This window comes from Cyrtonyx montezumae, unplaced genomic scaffold (assembly GCF_038088225.1).
Source record: "Cyrtonyx montezumae isolate F1298 unplaced genomic scaffold, pur_monq_1.0 scaffold_7, whole genome shotgun sequence".
NCBI classification, from domain to species: domain Eukaryota; kingdom Metazoa; phylum Chordata; class Aves; order Galliformes; family Odontophoridae; genus Cyrtonyx; species Cyrtonyx montezumae.
Window position 1 is genome coordinate 4,838,325 of NW_027072078.1, and position 17,982 is coordinate 4,856,306.

The 17,982-nt window shown below is 41.2% G+C and overlaps 1 protein-coding gene across 11 annotated transcripts in view; it reads right to left on the reverse strand.

Annotated features, from left to right (window-relative positions):
- Nucleotides 1–17,982, reverse strand: part of MAP2 (microtubule associated protein 2) — a 147,685-nt gene that overhangs the window by 23,559 nt on the left and 106,144 nt on the right. For 5 of the 11 annotated variants that reach the window (XM_065751269.1, XM_065751270.1, XM_065751266.1 and 2 more), the window contains exons 6-8: nucleotides 16,688–16,765; nucleotides 557–4,327; nucleotides 92–298 (exon numbers count right to left, since the gene is read on the reverse strand). In XM_065751269.1, coding sequence (XP_065607341.1) covers nucleotides 92–298; nucleotides 557–4,327; nucleotides 16,688–16,765 — 4,056 coding nt within the window. Of the gene's footprint in view, nucleotides 1–91; nucleotides 299–556; nucleotides 4,328–6,629; nucleotides 6,888–16,687; nucleotides 16,766–17,982 lie in introns of all 11 variants that reach the window. The other 6 variants (XM_065751273.1, XM_065751272.1, XM_065751271.1 and 3 more) reach the window with 4 other exon arrangements.

The following is a 17,982-nucleotide window of genomic DNA, read 5'->3' on the forward strand; positions in this document are numbered from 1 at the left end:
CGGTGCACATCCACTATAACAAAGTAACCTAACAAAACACTATGAAAATAAATAAATAAATAAAAATAGTAATAGGGAGTGATAAATGAACCTTTTTTCCTTCTCACTTCATCTCTGGAGAGTGTGCTAGGTTCCTTTTTAGCTATTTTCCTTTCAGGAGTGGAAATCCTGCCTCTCCCAGTTTTAAAAGGTTTCTCTTTTTTATGCTTATCGAGAGATGGTCTTCGCAATTCTCTCTCTGCCTTCTCCTCTTTAGGAACAGTCTCTAACTGTTCAGTCATGATGCTCCTATCATCATCTGTAGGATCAGAGCAAATTGTAACAACAAACAGAAGATTAGTAACAAATGTTAACAATACTGCAGTGGGTGCAGGGTAAAAATAGCTGAAGATCGAGCAGATGGATTACTTAAAAAAATTTAAAAAAAGGTAGGCAATTCTACCATTTTTTGAAACATGTTGAAATTACTATTACAGTTAGAAGAATTTTGCTTTTTGATCATTACGACTTGGAAGCAAAAATATTAAAGACACAAAACAAAAAGGATAATGCACACCTTGATTATCTGCCAAGAGACTGTCCGTGTCCATGATGGAGTCATCAACTGTTGTTTCATCTTTGTAATCATCACACGTCTCTGTTTTGTAGTCGGTGAGCAAGATTTCTTCTCTCTCAGGTGAAGCAGGAGCTTCTGGGGAGCCCTCTCTCGGCTCAGCTTGGATGTCAACCACTTCCTCAATCTCTAGCTCCTCTTCAGCCTGGGAGTCCACTGCTTCGATGTCTTCCTGCTGGGTAGCAGCAAAACGTACGCTGTGAGAAGCAGACTCGCTCTCATCAACTGTTGTCTGCACCACTGTGATAAAGTCATCCTCTACTGTCACAACTGATTCAATAATGCCTTTCAGTTCAGGTAGTGGTTCTAGGCAAACCTTGGCCAGCAGTTCTTCGTCTGTAGGTTTCCCAAAGTCCATTTCTGTTGGTGTTTCTGTCACAAGATGCTGTTTATCCTCTTCTTTCTCTTCTTGTTCACCTTCTACCTTTTCTTCTTCATGTTCTTCTCTTTCTGTGACCTCACCTGTCACTTCTGATGGCAGCAAAGTTTGGACTTCGGTAGGTTTCACAACTGTATCAGGAATCCTTTCAGTTTCCTCCGTGGGCTGTGGGATGCTCTCCATCTGAATCTCAGCAGGCTCTTCTTGCGGAGGCTCAGCTTTTGGAAGGAGGAGCTCCACGGAAGGTTCCTTTGCTGGCAACTGTGTAGGCACGTCTTCCTCAGATACAGAAGGTTTTGGAGCTTCTCCTTTGATATCCTCTTGTTTCAAGGGCTCACCGTTCAAACTTTCTTGGGTTTGATCATGTTCTCCACTAGATTCATAAGATTCTTCTTTATCAACTGCCTCTTGATGTACCAGATCAGGCTTAGTTACTTTTTCCTTAATTTCTGTTTCAGACAGTTTGGCACTGTCCTTTGCATAACTAGGCTCAGTCTTGGAAAGTACATCTTCATCCTTTGCTTCTTTGGACAAGATGATTGTATCTTTCTGTTGAGTTTCTTTGGGTTCAGGCTCTGTTTTTTTAGTAGGGGCTTTGTCCTTCCCTGAAGGGAGAGAAACAACCTCACTGATCTTACTATCCAACTGACTCTGATACTCTTGGTCTGCTCTTCTTGCAGCCACTTCCATATCATGCTTTATGGCGTTGTAATCTGGTCTTATTGGAGCTTCTACCTCAGCTATTTCAGGAACAACACTAAGAGTCTTCTCCATCAAGAAAGAAACAGCATCTCTTTCTGCTGTTATCTCTGTAGCTACTATTCTGTCGTAAGTAGTATCATCAGGTACATGAACTTCATCAGATACACTTTTCTCTTTCATTTCTAAGACTGCTTCAGGTCTTGTCTTCTCTGACTCTGAACCTTTAACAGGATAGGCCTCTTTAGAGTCAACTTGATCTTCACTTTTTTCCAGCACAGTATCGAGCTTCTCTTTTTTCTCTTGCTCGAAGTCCTTCACCAGAAAAGACTCACCAGCTGCATGCTGTGCTAAGTCTTTTTCACTGAGGAATTCCTTGGATTTTTCAGCTGCTGCCAGCTTCACTTCTATTAACGACAGGTCAGGAGCTAGGCTGCGTCTCAATTTTTCATCTGTGCCTTCATAAAAGGGACAGGTTTCACTTGTTAAATTCTCACTGTCCTGTACTGGAGAAGGGAGCGGGACTGTGTACTTATTGAATACACAATAGCCCAAGTCTTCTAGCTGACTTTCAGCTTTTAGAGTTACGTGGTTTTCATCTGTCACAGATGCGAGGGCTGTGCTGCTGTCCTCCACTACAGCATCAGAAGGAACTGACTTCTTCTGTGCTGCCTCAGCATCTGCACTCACAGATGCTACTCTAGATCTTGTCCCTGCTAAGTCTAACATTTCAGGGAGGTCGGGAGCCAAGACAGCCCCATTTTTATAATAGTCTTTGGCTGGGAAAGGCGATTCAACCAAGGTCTCAGGCTGGACTTTTTCTTCTGTCATTGCTTTTTCTTCTTCAATGTGCTCATCTTCTTCTCTGCTATCAATGGGGAAGCAAGGGGCCCTCTCCATTGCTGGTGTGGTTGCTGGCAAGTAGTCGTCACCTTCATCCATACTCCCACTAGTGTTAGTTAGAATATCTGATGCAAGGGGAGAAAGATCATGTGCACGGCCAAAGCTAAATCCCAGAGCTATGGAATCCAGGCAGGACATGGGCAGGTTAATAGACATACTTCTCTGCTCAATTGCAGATCTCCCCCCAAGTCCCAGGCTCCTGCTCAGAGTTAAGTCATCTTTATTTTTGCTGTGGAGCTCTCGCTTTTCCCCATAGACTTTGGGGTCAATAGTGAACATCCTTTCTGTTGGGGAATTTGGTTCTTCAGATTTGTCTGCCGTATAGCTCTGAGCCAGTGTACTGTACCCTATTTCATGAGCAGGCATACCATGCTGCTGATCCATTTCCATCTGTAATTCCTTCTCCTCTTCCTCTTTGTCTTCAGGTATTAGGCGGTCTGCCTGGTAAGTCTCGTTAGTGTCGCTTAGCTCATAGTAATCACTGCCTTGTTTTAGATTGTCTGCTTTGAAGGCTTCCTCTTTCAGTGCAGAGGTTTCAAAATACTTTGACATTCCTGATTGATCCACTTCTGCTTTCATTTGATGAGTGGCTGTAACACTTTCCATATCCTCCTTGGTTTCTTTTTTAACATCTTTCTCTTGAGAAGGTTCTGGAGTAGGAATCTTATCCGTGGTTGAACTTGGTGCCTCAGAGGTCTTCTCTGTTATGTGGGATAACTGTGTGGTATCAGGGTGCTCAGTCGTTTTCTCAGGGGTTGGTACATGGCTTAGTTTGCCTGGGGATACCTCTGTGCTTGGCTGCGTGTCTTTTTTTGTATCTGTTGTTGCTTGGAGCCCACTTTGGTCCATTTCTTTTTCTGCCTTGAAAAGATCAGACATTTTCACTTCACCATCCTTTGGAAAGTCTGCCTCGTCTTGGTTAAGTGTCTTAACATCAGGTTTTGTGGTATATTTGCTATCGTCTAATATTTGAGCCTCTCCTTTATCGTAGAAGTCATATCTTTCTTTCTCGTCAGTCTCATCCTTGGTCATGTCCTTTTCCTGCCCCCACGCAGGGATTTTCTGGGTGCTTGGTGTTTTCAGGCCATCCACAGTTACTGGTGAGACTTCCTGCAGAATCAGGGTCATGCCTCTGTCGAACTGTTCATCTTTAGAGAGATCTTCGGCCAAAAGTTGGTCAGTGGGTTCCAGTTTTGTTTTGTCACTGTCTTTGAGGGGAAGACCCTGGGGGACAGCAGGAGATGTGCCTGAAGGCAGTTCACTTTTGCCTGCTTCTGTCTTGGGTTCTGATGACAACAGAGGACTTCCGTCACCGATGACAGCAAGATCTTGGACATCTTTAAGGTCATCTTTAAATGTTATGACTTGGTTGGATGATGAGGGCGTATCTGCAGTCCTTTCTTCAGTTTCGTTCCCTTTAGGCAATTCAGATGGCAAGTCCTCCTGTATTTGAGAAACAGGAAGCTTGGCAGGAGGTTCTGCAAAACTGGCTTCCAATTTCTTCTGTGAATCAGTTTCCAAGATCTCTTCTGACAGAGGTGAAGGCATTTTTTCTTCGTCTTTGCTCAGTGAATCTTTATCTGTATCCTCTGTTTTTGTTGGCTGGGGAACTAAGGCATCATGTTTAGGTGGCTCAGTCTTACTGGCTTTCCCAGATTCCTGTCGCTTTGTGTCTAACGGATCCGTTGTGAAAGGGCATGTGCCCTCCTGGACACTGAATTCCATCTTCGTGGCTGCAAGTAAATCTGAAGTAGTTTGTTTGGGTTTTTAAATAAAATTATTTAAAGCACTTACAGGCAGGCAGTCATATGGCGTATACAACATCTTGGTATGAATGATGGAGAGGGAGAAATATGCAAACATGCAGCAAAGCTATCCGCATGGAAATCTGCTTTAAAGCATTAAATCCTAGTTTCCTTTCAATATACGATGTTTTGTAGTTAAAACGTGACTTGAACACAAGTAAAGTGAAATGAGATCATTTCACATGATGACTTCATCTTCACAGTTTGTATACAAAAACAAAACCAGAAATAATCCTCACTTCATTAGTAATTTTTGCTGGACTCTAAGGCTATTGTTAGTTTCACTTTTCTAAATTCTGTAAGATTAATTCTAATCAACAATATCATTGTGTGCTGCTTACATTTTAAACAAACATATACATACATTTCTATATTTATTTTACCTTTTTCATCTACACGTGGCCTAAACTAAAGAACTGATACATCCAAGAGTGTCTTAACGGTCAGAACAGGCTACTGTTTTAAGCTGCATCAACTTTTGATACTTAACCTTTGGCAAATGAAAAAAAAATCTCTGCCATGAAATTGGCCTCTGTAAATCAGCAGTAGAGCTATTAATAGTGCCAGATCTCAGAGGTCTTCAATGTGGCCAGTCACCTTCAGCTGTAACTGAGTACCAGCCACATTTCTATGACCATAGCACATCCCTAATTATGTTAATTTAAAACTGAAAATACTACACTTAGAACATGACACTATATCTGAATGGAGTACTATGGAGTTAAGTTATTTTTACATATGCTCTGTTAATCATTAATATCGTGTTCTTTTTTTGATATCCTTTGGAAAATGATGATTCCTATCGTATGGAAAAAAAAAGGAAAAGAAATACTACAGAATATGTTCTGCATTAGTCTGTAAATAAAGATCTACAAGTTTTTATTTCTAAAACTGATTACGATAAGCATTGGGCCAAATCTAAATCTCCTTATATCGATTTAAAGTCCATGGAGCCATTTTCTGACTCAGGTGAACGTGAATTTTTCAGAACAACTAATATCAAATATTGGTCATTCTTCAAATATTCGCATATAGGTAAAAAAGGCTACTGCCATCCTACACTTTGTTGGAAGAAAGAAACCACAAGTGTACATCTACAGTCCTTTTTAGTCCTTTATGTTTTTACATTTGGTGACTTGCAGACCCCACTAAGTATAGAAATAAGGGCATTGAGCTGATGCCATCCTTCGTTCATAGAAACTAATTAACTAGATACTGATTTTTCTTGTGTATCCTATTGTGCCTTTTACTCTAGCACCAATGAATGACACTGAACAACACCAATGGCACCTAAAGATATCCTGACTGCCAAGGGAATTTAATTCTCTTTAAGGTGGGCCTGACAGAAAGTCGGCTTCCCAGATGCAGCACTTCTTAGCCAGGTAGTGAAAGGGAATGTCACTACTCCATTCAGTGTGTCCTTACACCTTGTTGCGCTGACTGAAGAGAAATGCCATTAAAAGGACAATCTTGAAGCCTAGCTCTCATGTACTGAAAGACAAGTGCTTGGAGTAAATACTTTGTGACAGTAAGCAGAACAGAACTTGATGCTATGCACCCCATGCTAAACTTCATGAAGAAGGCAAATATCCCAGTGCAGTTGATGGGGCCTTGTCCGAGCAAGACACCCCAGCCAGGTTAAACCTTTGTAATATGGTAAGACACACACAAAAAAAATCGTTTTTGCAATGATCAAGGGAGACTGCAATGAATGGCAAGGATATGACATAAGAAGCCATAGCTTTAGGGAAGCTAAACCAGAATGCACAGAAGCACACACAAAAATAAATACCGCACGCTGCAAATGAAAACATTTCTACAGTTTAAGCCTCTTTATGTCATAGTTAAATTAATTAAATCTACTTTTGGAAAGAAAAGCAGATGAACCTCTGCACCAAAAAGAAAAAAATATATATATACAAACATTAGCAATGTGACTGGCAAACACATCTGAGATGGGGAGAAAAAGGCTTGCGCAGAGGAATCAGCTTAGCTGCAAAGCACTTGTATCATGGCAAAGTAAAAAATAGGAATCAGCTGCAGTGGTGGGAAACCATGTTGTCATACAGCACCTATGCAATCATATCTGCTACACACTCTTCAAGCATAATAACAAGAGCAGTCATACCAATAAATGGAAAGAACAGGAAATGAGGCAGCCTTGAAAAGCACTGGAGAAAGCTGGAAGATTCACTGGCAGCAAACACATGCAATCCTACGGGGGACACACCTTCCGCAGCCAAGGAAGGGGTTGTGTCTTTCAGAGGCATTTCCCCCACAACTGCTATGCTCTCCCTGCTGGATGCCACACTTGGTATTTTGTCTTCGTGACACACTGTGGCCTCCAAACCAGAATCCGGCTGACCCTCCCCGAGGCCTTTGGCCTGCTCTGAAGGCTCAGTGGGCCCATGCTCTTTCCCCAGTTGCGTCCCAGGAAGAGCAGCACGTTTCACTTCCACAGCCATCGGACTCTCTACTGGTTCTTCTTCTTGGAGATGAAAAAAAGGAGGCGACATCAACACCAACAGTAAACACCAAGCACAAAGCTCAACAGGACTGGTTTCCTTATCACTTTCAGCTCTGAACGGTTCAGATTTGTTTGTCAAAGGTTAGCTAGAATCCAGTCCATTTTAATTGCAATAGAATTGATTTTCCCCAAAGAAAAAAATACCAAACAAACACAAAATAAGCCCTGTCTCCCCCAGAGAAGCATGTTTACACCGTAAGATGAGAGCTGAAAGTGCTTTCTAGGTATACCTCTCCCAAAGATGACAGTGGGTCAAATATTCATTGGAAATGGAGATGATATTGAATGATGGATGGCTCTGACAACATCAGTGCATCAATGCATTCAAAAAGTATGATGATTTTTTTCTGATAAATGTGCTGTTTAACCCAGTACAAGACATTGAATTGAGGTGGGGTAAGGTATGAGTCATTAATTTATTTCCCCTTGCTGATACTGACTGCTGAATGACAGCAAGTCTGCCATTACATGGGTCCTGGATTCAACAAAGTGTTCAAGCACTTGAACAGTCCTAATAAGCCTTGCACATAACTGGTAGCTAATGATTTCACCAGAGTCCAGCCAAGATTCTTACACTCAGTGCTTTATAAACTGTTTCTCCCTTAGGCTGCCTGAGATCTGAACCCTGTGTTCGAAAATCACAGGTGTAACACAAGGACTCTTCATTTGCTTTCCTGTCTCCCTCACTAGCCCCCAGGTTCCTCACCACTAATTCTGTTCCTCTAAAACATTGAAACATATTACTTAGTCTATAGGCTGCTAGAGTCAGTACGGTAGTACTAAGAATAATCTTTATTCTACTCTCACCATGGAAGAAAGTCTCCATTCTGTCTTGCCTTGCCACTGCTGTTCAAACACAATATTACTTTGCTCTGCTGGTATCTCCTCCAATAGGAAATTAAGATTCTGTGTGCATCTTTTGATTCAGCAAAATACGTGAGCAGATGAACATCAGCCAAACTCAGAGAAACCTGATGACCTCTCTGGGTTTTAAGTACAGACCCATGTTTAAGGACTTTGCTGAATCAGAAGAAAGTGGTTTTGAATCTGGAGGTGGCTGTATGCAGCTTCCTGGCATTAAAATCAAACCTCTTTACTTCATTTTTCTCCTGAGATTGACCCAGTTAAAGCTAGGCAATCGACAATCCACTTTAGCTATGGCCTTTAAAAAGTCATTTAAAGGAACATAAATACTATTTGAGGCTGAGAAAATGCCACTACGTGTAGTATAACATTGTTAATAACATGTAAAAACGAGTTAGGGAAAGATACTGTATCTTAAATGAACAGAAGCCCGAAGATTCAGAGTCAGAACTGGGACAATGTCAGAGTGTTACAGGGATATTTACACATGGGCAGACTGTAAAAGGAACTTAGCAGAAGAGCAAGTGTCCAGACATGGAGACCCTTACTCAAATAACTTGCTGCACTGTTCTTTTTTTTCCAGTTTTATGTAGTTGTGTGTGTGCATTTCTTTTAACTAAATAAAGAAGTCATTTTACCCCATTTTTATGGCATTTACTTCACTCAATGCCATGTGATTAAAAGTAATTATTCACTAAATCTTTTTTTTTTTTTAATTAGCTAAAAGTAGTACATATCTGGCCTTGAAACATCTACAGGTTAGGCTTCTGGTGCAAAGCATTGCCTAAGGTTCCCTTTAAAGTGGTGGAGGAAAAGCCTCCAGAGAACAAATCGTATCTTCTCTACTAGACTGTTTTACCCAGTCAGTACACATAGGGGCACTTAGCTCAGAAATGGCTGAAATCCGAGGGGAAAAATCCCATCCTGAACACTAATGCAAAGAAAATACTGGGGTTCTCTCCGTATTATTACAAGTCATCATATAATATTTTTAGAATATAGATAATTAAAAGAAAAGAATCACTGAAAAAGAACTTGCATGAAGTAAATAGACTTCACTGAAGCAGCTGGAAAAGACCTGGCAATAGCTGCAAAGGAAAGTGTTTTCAAGAGTGGATAAGCACATGTATACTCTGAGGCAAACAACTAGATACATAAACAATGCTAGGGGTATCAACAGTTTGCATAAGCTCAGATACTGATACAAAGGCATCATTTCCAAGCTACAAACTGGAATATAAGTGCATCCTTGGAGAAAGCATTGTTACACGACTGTGCTGATCTTAACGTTTGTCTCTAAGCATACACTGCTAGCTAGTGTCAGCTAACTGCCTAAGACAGAGCACTGATTTGAGACAGATATCCTCATGCTCCTTCCCTGCACCTGCTCCTACCTCTGTCTCACCTTAAATTACTCAGCATTCTAATGATTTTTCCTCTACAAAACATTTTTATCTCATTTTTACTGACTGAACCATATCCTGTTTTCCCAAGTTACAACAGTAACTCATCTGTTTCTTAACGAAGGAAACTTACAGAGTCAGCAGACTCTCTTGTGCCAAACAGAGTGCTTACTCATAGGCAGCAAGTGATTTGGGGCGTTTCACAATAGTTCACTTCCCATTGATGATCCAGCATATTCCCCCTCCTTGTTTTCTCCCTCATAGATACTGAGATCTTCCATTTTCAACACATGTGGATGCATGTGACTGGCTATTAGGCTGCGTATGAGCTAAAAACCAGGAATATTTTAAGTACAAGTGCAGAAACCCAACTACACTAAAGCTACGCTTGTGATTTTCTGACTCTCCTAGCTTTAGGCAGATATCCTGACACTAACCATCTGCAATTATTTGCATTGATCTCATTCTGGTTCTGCTGCACTATAGGGCTACGTTATCCTGTTAACTGTGGATGAGTCTCCTTTTCTTGAAACGCCCCACTGAGCTATTTCAGTCACAGACTTCCACCATCCTGAAACACACAGCCCCAGAGAATTCAGAACTGCTTTTTAACTTAACCTTCTGTGTCCCAACACTGAGTTAATCAAATACTGCCTGATGAAACACGACCCATTTTGCTTTGGATAAGAAAGCACAGTTCTCGTTAGTTGCTGAAATAGATTCTCCCTTGATTCCTAAAAAAAAAAAAAAGCCATTTGACCACAGATAAAATAATACTTACTGATGGACTTATGCTGCAGAAGGAAGGGGTACAGGAACAAAGAGACAGTAAACCTTTTAATATGCCTGCCTTGTTTGCAGCCAGCTGGCAGAGTGTTAACTGGGAACTAACTAACTGCAGAACAACCAGAGATCAAACATGACCCAACACTGCCTGCAGACACCAGTATATACTGGGGAAAAAACATTGATTTCCTTTGTCTAGTGGAGAACTAAAGATTTTCCACTGCTAACTATGGTATGGACATGAGTTTAACTCAGCTGACTTACCTTCAGTAACAACCTTCTGACCTGCTCTGCACACTGTTCCTGGCAGTGACTCTGACACAAAGAACAGATTAGTGTCTGTTTCTTGTAATTAGCTGCTCCTTTTGCATCAGCTGTAAGCTTGGTCAGTAGACCTACAGCCCTGGTTTCAGCAAGGAGTATGGTTTCATCACCCCAAAACTGCATACAAAGCTCACATTGCAGGTTCACTTTGAGAACAAAAGACTTTGGAGGAGTCTCATGCCCATGTGGGGAGAAAACACATTTTCCCTCCCCGGAAAGCAGCAATCCCAGGCACATATATTATGGAATGGATGGCAGGTGGGTAGAGGGGAAGAGGAACAAAATGGGACCATGCTCAGTTCACCTTCATCATAGCCCAACAAGACCTCTGTGCTCTTCACTGTGGCACTGGGGTGTGTACTAGAGCCAGTCCACTCTGAGCTGAACAAAGGGCGTTCATAGTACTCCTCATCCGAATTGTAGGGCTCATCATCGGGTACAGACACTGAGATGGAGGGGGCCAGGCGTTTATGCCACTCCCTGCTGGCAGCAGGCCCGCAGCCTGGGCACTGGGGGAGCGGTCCCACCTTATCCTCCGCCCCTGCATCTACAAACAGACACACAGACAAAAACGGCAGGACAGACAGACAGAAACACGACGAGACAGGATGGACCATGCACTAGCAACACTAGCCACTGTGCCATACTGCAGAGTGGGTGAAATCAGCCAAATGTAAATTAATGCAGGGTGGAGGGATCGGGCCGCTGCGTGTTTCAACACGTGGCCACGTATGTGGCACTTTCTGCAGGGTCTACGAACACTGGGAACTAACAGCTGGAATAAATGAATTTCAAGACTGCACTCATTATTTAGAGGAATATATACTGTACACAAAGCACATCTCACAACTTGCATTGCTCGTATATGTATCTCACAGCTGGACTGTTTTAAAAACTTCTGGACTATCCTGACAGTTGGATCCTTTCATACTCTGTTGTCATCAGGTGTAAACTGCAGTTGTCAAGACACACTTTTTTTTTTTTTCAAGTCCTTCAATTGAAAGTGTAAGCTAGTTAGCTTTTTGTCTATTGTGGTTTTATCTGTTTCAAATGTATTCAACTCCTTTCCTTTTCCTATAAATAAGTAAATGTTAAAACAAACAAACAAACCTGCCTTATCTAATTGCCAGCTTTCTTTTTTCTGGAGAAGGCCACGCAAAGCTGCTCACAGCACTCTCTGCTGGTCCTGACTTTCACTGTTGTGTCACATTTCTGTTGGTGAACAAGCTTCCCACCTCAGAGTTTGCCAGTTCCTCAGAATGACACCTTTACTCACCCATCACTGTAGCATCACAATCACATGATCAGTTCAGGACTACACTGGCTACTGACAGCTACGAGGGGGGGGGGGGGAGCTTGGGTTTGCTTTCCCAAGACAAAAATAATCAAGCACAATAAAAAATGATTGGCTTGCCTTCTGACTTGTACAAACCTAAAGGGGAGCCCTGGCTACAGTCTGCTTTGACCACAAATTAAGCCATGAAAAGCTAGAATTCTAGTACATGAGAAGTTACATTTCAAGTCCACTTTTTGTGACTTCCTATTGCTGGTAGCTGCTGCAGCTAACCCAGTGGATTTCCTAATAGCTTCAAGAAAGAGTCCATGCTGAGCATACCCTGGCCTTTCTCCAGACAATTACAACTCAGAGATCCTCAGAGCTTCCAAAACTTTCCTCACAGATACAAAGCACTGTGTCAGGAAGCAAGGCTTTAACACAGACAGCATAACTGATACTAGCCAGATCTGTGTGTGCAACCCAAGACTAAAAAGGCTCACAAACACTGCTGTTACTACCATTACCAAGTTTCAGGAAGCAATTTTTATTCATCTCTATCATCTGGTCACATCTTGTGACCAAACCAACCTCATCTATGAGAACTCTAAGCTCCTCACTGGCAAATAACAGTAAGTTTCAAGTTTCTTTATATAGAGCACCATAACAAGATAACATCTGTATCATATACAAGCAAACAAAGAAAAGACACCCTCTGCTTTCTGCCCCAACACGGCAGCAGGAGACTGACAATCTGCTGATTACTGTTTCTTCTGCCCCAGAAAAGGATGCTGTAATATTAACCCAGTTAGGCTCAATCAGTGGAGAAAAAAAAAAAAAAGAGATAAATTATTCATCAATCCTGCATTCAATCAGTCCTGCATGACCAGATGAATAAGAATTATTCATCAATCTTAATATTAGTAGCTTAATATTAGTAACTTCTTCTGCAGCACAGTTGCTTACTGTGCTGCAGAAATAAAACTATCCGTGTTTAAGAGCCTGTGACAGCCCTGAGCTGGCCTGACCACGAAATGAATGCATGTTAAGTGCACCTATGTGCAAACACAAATACTGCCCACAGAACTTCACAAGAGTCACACCCACAGTTGAGTTCAGGATACAAACATCGCCTTGAACTGCTGATAATTTAGATGCTTCGCCTCTGTAGTGTAATCTAAACCACAGATTCAGGACTTCACGCGTGTTTAAAAACAAGGTGTAGAGAAATATGCCAGCAGCTTGCCTCTGCTGAGCAGGAAACTGCAGAGCAGTGCACTAAGAGTTGCTAAATACAGGGCTGAACCTGGCCTCCCACCTCTCCCTAGTACTTAAGAGCTGGCAACAAGGTTGCAGTGAAGCATCTTCTCATCTTGATCCATCTGCAATGCGTAACACAGAGATTTCTTCTTGGTATAAACCACAGAATTCAGTGACAGGTTTGAGGGGGCTCACTGTGTGCAAAGGGTACATTTCAGAGGATGCAGACATGTCACAGCGTGACAGACCAGGAGTCAGCTCTCTCCTGAGAACATTCAAGGCTACAACTTCTACTGCTGTGTGCAGATGCCCTCACACTAGTTTATGTTTATCCCCGTGGACAAGAGTGGAAAGAGGTGTGATACATTTCCAACCTCTTTTGCTGGAACCAGGCTATTTGGAGAAGAGAACAGAAGGTTCATGCGGCCAGAAGTGCAACGGGGAGGGAGGACATGACAAAGGAGGAGGTGGTGCACTACAGAGATGAAAGTGCAATGAGAAAAGAGGACGTTCCAGTTCTAGCTGTGGATCATATTTAGCCACAGACCCTTTGGAAGTACAATGCACCGATAAGAATGAAAGTGAAACTCTAATTTTTCTAGATTGTTGCAAACAAGGATGGAAATTGTTCCTTTGTTTGTGGAATGAGGGGAAAAAGAATACAGGTCTGCTTCTGCTTTTCAACACAACAGGACTGGCAACATTAAAAATGCTCAAATACACACTACTGTGATGGGCCAAAATCATTGTAAGATCTAATTGGAACCATGATGTCTGTGGTTATCACAAATTTACATCATTTATCAGTTCTTTTTTCAAACTTACTGCAGATAATTTTACTAAGATGACAGTGAAACCTTTCAAGAGGAATATGCTTTTATTTATGCAACAAAAATAACTCCTTTGTCGTTTTAGTTTCTTCTAATATCATTGAAGGCATAGGAAGAATTCCCACTGTATTCTAAAGTCCAAGATAAAAATCATTTCTCACAAAGGCTAATTCAGCTTTAGCTTGCAGGTATATTTCAAAAATGCCTTTCATGAGATAATTCTTACTGTATATAGATCCTTTTTTTATAGGACACATGGTTCCTTTCAGTTTGCAAAATACTCTTATTTGATATATAATGCATATCCCGAAATGCTGATTTCAAAATGGAAGATAGCCCCTCAAGGCATCCTCCTATCTTGTAAGATTTAAAAGAATTTTTACATGAAGACATTGCAGACCATTGTGAAAAGGTGCAGAGCACACAAAAAATGCCAGGTCGGCAACAGAACACCACACAGTCCTGCATGACCAGATACAACTGATAAGGATTAGACAGTGCTAGTGAAAATTTAATTTCCTGAACAAAATGATGTTACAATAGGTAAAATAAATAATGTTAATAGGGTGAATTAGTTATCTTACCTTCTGCAGCAGTAAAAAGGGACAGGCTCATTGAAATGTTTTTTTGCATCAAAATGAAAGAAGAAACCTACACCCGCTGTCTCCCTGCTCTCCTGAAATACACTGACCCACAAACCTCTTTGTCTTTTCTACCTTTTTTTTTTTTAATAATTTGTGTTTGCTGCATGGCTGGCCACATCCACCTTTGTCATGTCTACAGCAGTGATTTCCCTCCTACTATGACTGAAGGAAGTCTCTTCTGAATTCAGAGCAATGCAACACACACTGACAAGTGCACTAGGAAAAGGTTTTGAGGAAACAGGAAAAAAAGCAAGCCTGAGTTAGATACAGACACCAAATTCTTGTCTTTTTTTCTTCAGCAATGTAAGAACTGAATAAATGCATTCTTCTAACAGACAATGCAAAGGTGCATGGCGATGGAGAGCCAGATTGCACAGGGAACCAAAGGTTTAAACAAGTGCAGTACAAACTGGGTCAAATCCTACTGAGGTAAACTCTTCTAAATGGGAGCCTTGCCTGAATCAGAATGACAGGGCTGGCTCCCCCAAGTCAGCAAAACTCAACTTATGTACAGGAAATGAAGACAACTTCCATCACAGAGGAGGACACAGAATGCTGGGTTTCTGCTAGCCCACTAACTACACTGGAAATTGACAACGTTGACATTTTTGGGAAAAGGCAACAGAAAGTGCTATTGTATTAACTCAATTCTACATGCAAGGAAGAAGAAAAACAGTGACATTAAGTGATGTGCTGAGACATACACACAGCTCTGAACAGCACTGTCCAGTCACTGATGATAACACTGTGCTACATAGCACTGGCTACATTTTGCCACCTTCTGCTTGTACCACTTGAAGGACGGTGTCCATTTCCTTAGGGGATAATTTTTAATCTTCTGACAATTTATCAATGTGATCGCTTTATAAAAACCTAAACTATATGCAATTAATATCATCAATAGAAATAATGCTTTAAGCTAATCTTAAACAAAGAGTAATGGACAAACACTGCCTGAAGCAGAAGCGACAAGGCCTTCACGGAGATATGAAAAACCAAAAAGCATATGCAAAACTAGTTGAGTGAGCTGTATAAGAAAAGAAAAAAATGTGGTGAAAACCTTGATAACAATTCCAAAAGCCTTGCTAACACTACTGGCTTCCTCTTCTGTTAGTGGTTTTGATGACAAGATGGGAATTGTTCTACTGGTCGTTCAAAACACACACACACACAAACCCAAACCAAACAACACCGCAAAACCACCACCCAATGAATCAGATGTTATATACTAGTTACTGACCATATACCCTCTATGTATTTCCTGTACAGCAGGCTGCCAAATGCTGCTGTTAACACAAGATGTGAGTGCATTGTCTCAGAAATGACTGGAGGATTGAACGTGCCTCACTGCAGTGTCTTGATAAACTGAGAGGCAGACTATGTTAGCACATGAAGTAGGAACTATCCACTTAATAATAACAAAGTTTGTTCAGCAAATGATAAACAATTACTTCCATACATTTACTGGGGAGAGAAAAAAAAAGTAGGAGAAAATAAATGGACACACAGAAACACTGTTCACATGGGAGCTCTCAGCTGTCAGACCCCTGGAGATTCTGAACCCAAATTCTTTCCTTCTGTCCACATGATAGGGCTCAGTTCTGGCATAGTGTTTTCTCTCTATACTGATGCCCTTGATGCAGCACTCTTTTTCTGTTGAACAAATCACTGACATATGTGCTTACCATTGTGACAACTACACTGGGATTTAGATCTCTACTTAAAAGAGAAGAAATGCTTAATTTCTTTGATGAGGGGATTTTAGCAGAAGGAAAAGCAGAGGTGGGCTATGGGGACTGGATATTCATGGCACAAATAATGAATTTTCTTTGTGAGACTAGAACTTGACTCCTGCACTACACGTACCCTCACTGCATACAGACACTGAAGCAGGAATTGAAGGTTGAAGATAAGAAAAACAATTTAACTTTCAATCTCCTTACTGTCATGCATTTAAGATTCCAAATACAAAGGTAATGGTGAGTAAACACAAAACAAAACAGTTATCACACACAAAAAAAAAACCCTTGGAAAACAAAAATTACCCATACTGAATCAGCTTTGGTGACTGCATTGGGATAGCAGATATCTTGGCTGATATTATATGTGACAGATAAAAGGGTTAGTTAGCATCACCATCTCTTTTTCTTCAGTGTGGATGTACTTAACATCTCCTGTCAGTTACCTCTGTGCATATGTGTGTACCTCATCCACGCACCGCAGTTGGTTTGCAGATGGGGAGTTACTGCTGGGAAATGCCTGATCTTTCATATCAAGCTGAAGGAAGCACCTCCGTTTCCTGATTCCCCCTGGCTTTTGACTCATGTCTCATCCCTCTGTTGGCAGCTGTACACTGCAACGTCCAGGAGACCCTTACCTTCCTCCAGAGTTCCAGTCTGCTCAGAAGCTGGCGATGGAGGCGGGGAAGGAGGCAGGTTGGCTGACTCTTCGACTGCTGGAAATCAAACAATGAAAATGGGATACAGCAATTAGTTCCCGGGAGATCAATGCTCGATGCAGGCTGCAGCCAGCCTGTGCTGCCCAGCTGAGAGAATTAGTCAATGGGGACTTGCACGCCAGGGATCTGCAGGAGAACCTTTTGGAATACTCAGATTGTTAAAGCCATATTAAAAAGATTTGTTTTCTTAGATGAAATGTCTCATTTTCAAAATGCTGGTCAAAGAGTACAATACCAAAAAGGAAGTATGAAATTATCTTTTAGATCGGTATTGCCACTTAGTCTTCAGTTGCTCAAGGCAACAACAATAAAGCATCTGTGCAGAAGAGATTTTATAAATTCAGGCTGATTATCTGTAACAGTGAGAAACTGGCATCCAATCTTTTCTGTTCACCTGGAGTACTTGAACACAAAACAATTTACAAGTTTTTTTAATTTCTATTTTACTTCTACCAAGTTCAAAGTTAATTACAGAGTGTATAGAAATACTCGTCAAAATACAAAAGACATCAGCACAGGGAACTTCTGCCACCTATGACCTATTAACAATTGAGCTTAGTGAGATGCTGCAAAATCTAAGCTTCACTTAGGTTATGTTTAAATTCATTTCCAATCACGAGTCTGTGTGCTGAAATCACATGATGGTTTTTCATTAATTTCAATGGAGGTATGATAAAATCCTGAACAATCTGCTTCTTAAATGAACTCAACCTAATCTCTGCATCTGATTTCATATGAATCATTTTGAGATTTTTTTTTTTAAACCAAACCCTCTACTGTGACTCGATGATGTCTTGAAGGGAAAGAAGAGAAAAAAAGTAATGAGTCTGTTAGCAGATCTGTGTTATATAATTGGCAAGTCCTAACAAGCAGATCCCACTTTATGACTCATGGATTCTTCCCAAGCATGGAAAGGTCACTTTCAAAGCCCCAGAAGAATTTTCCTGGCCTTCTTTCTCCAGATGTCAGTGTGGTTTGGAAGAGACTCCTATGTGACTTACCCCTCAGATTTGCTTGACCAGGGACAGAGTATTTCAATCTTCACTACAGTACCATTCTAGCTGCATTTATGTAATCGTGATTGACCACAGGAGCTGTAACACCAGTATCTGCTAACTGAGGAAGTACTTATTATATGTTTGAAGTGTTTTACATGTAACTGAATACTCATTTTGCCTCGCACAGGCTCCAGTGAAGCACTCCGTGCTTAAATA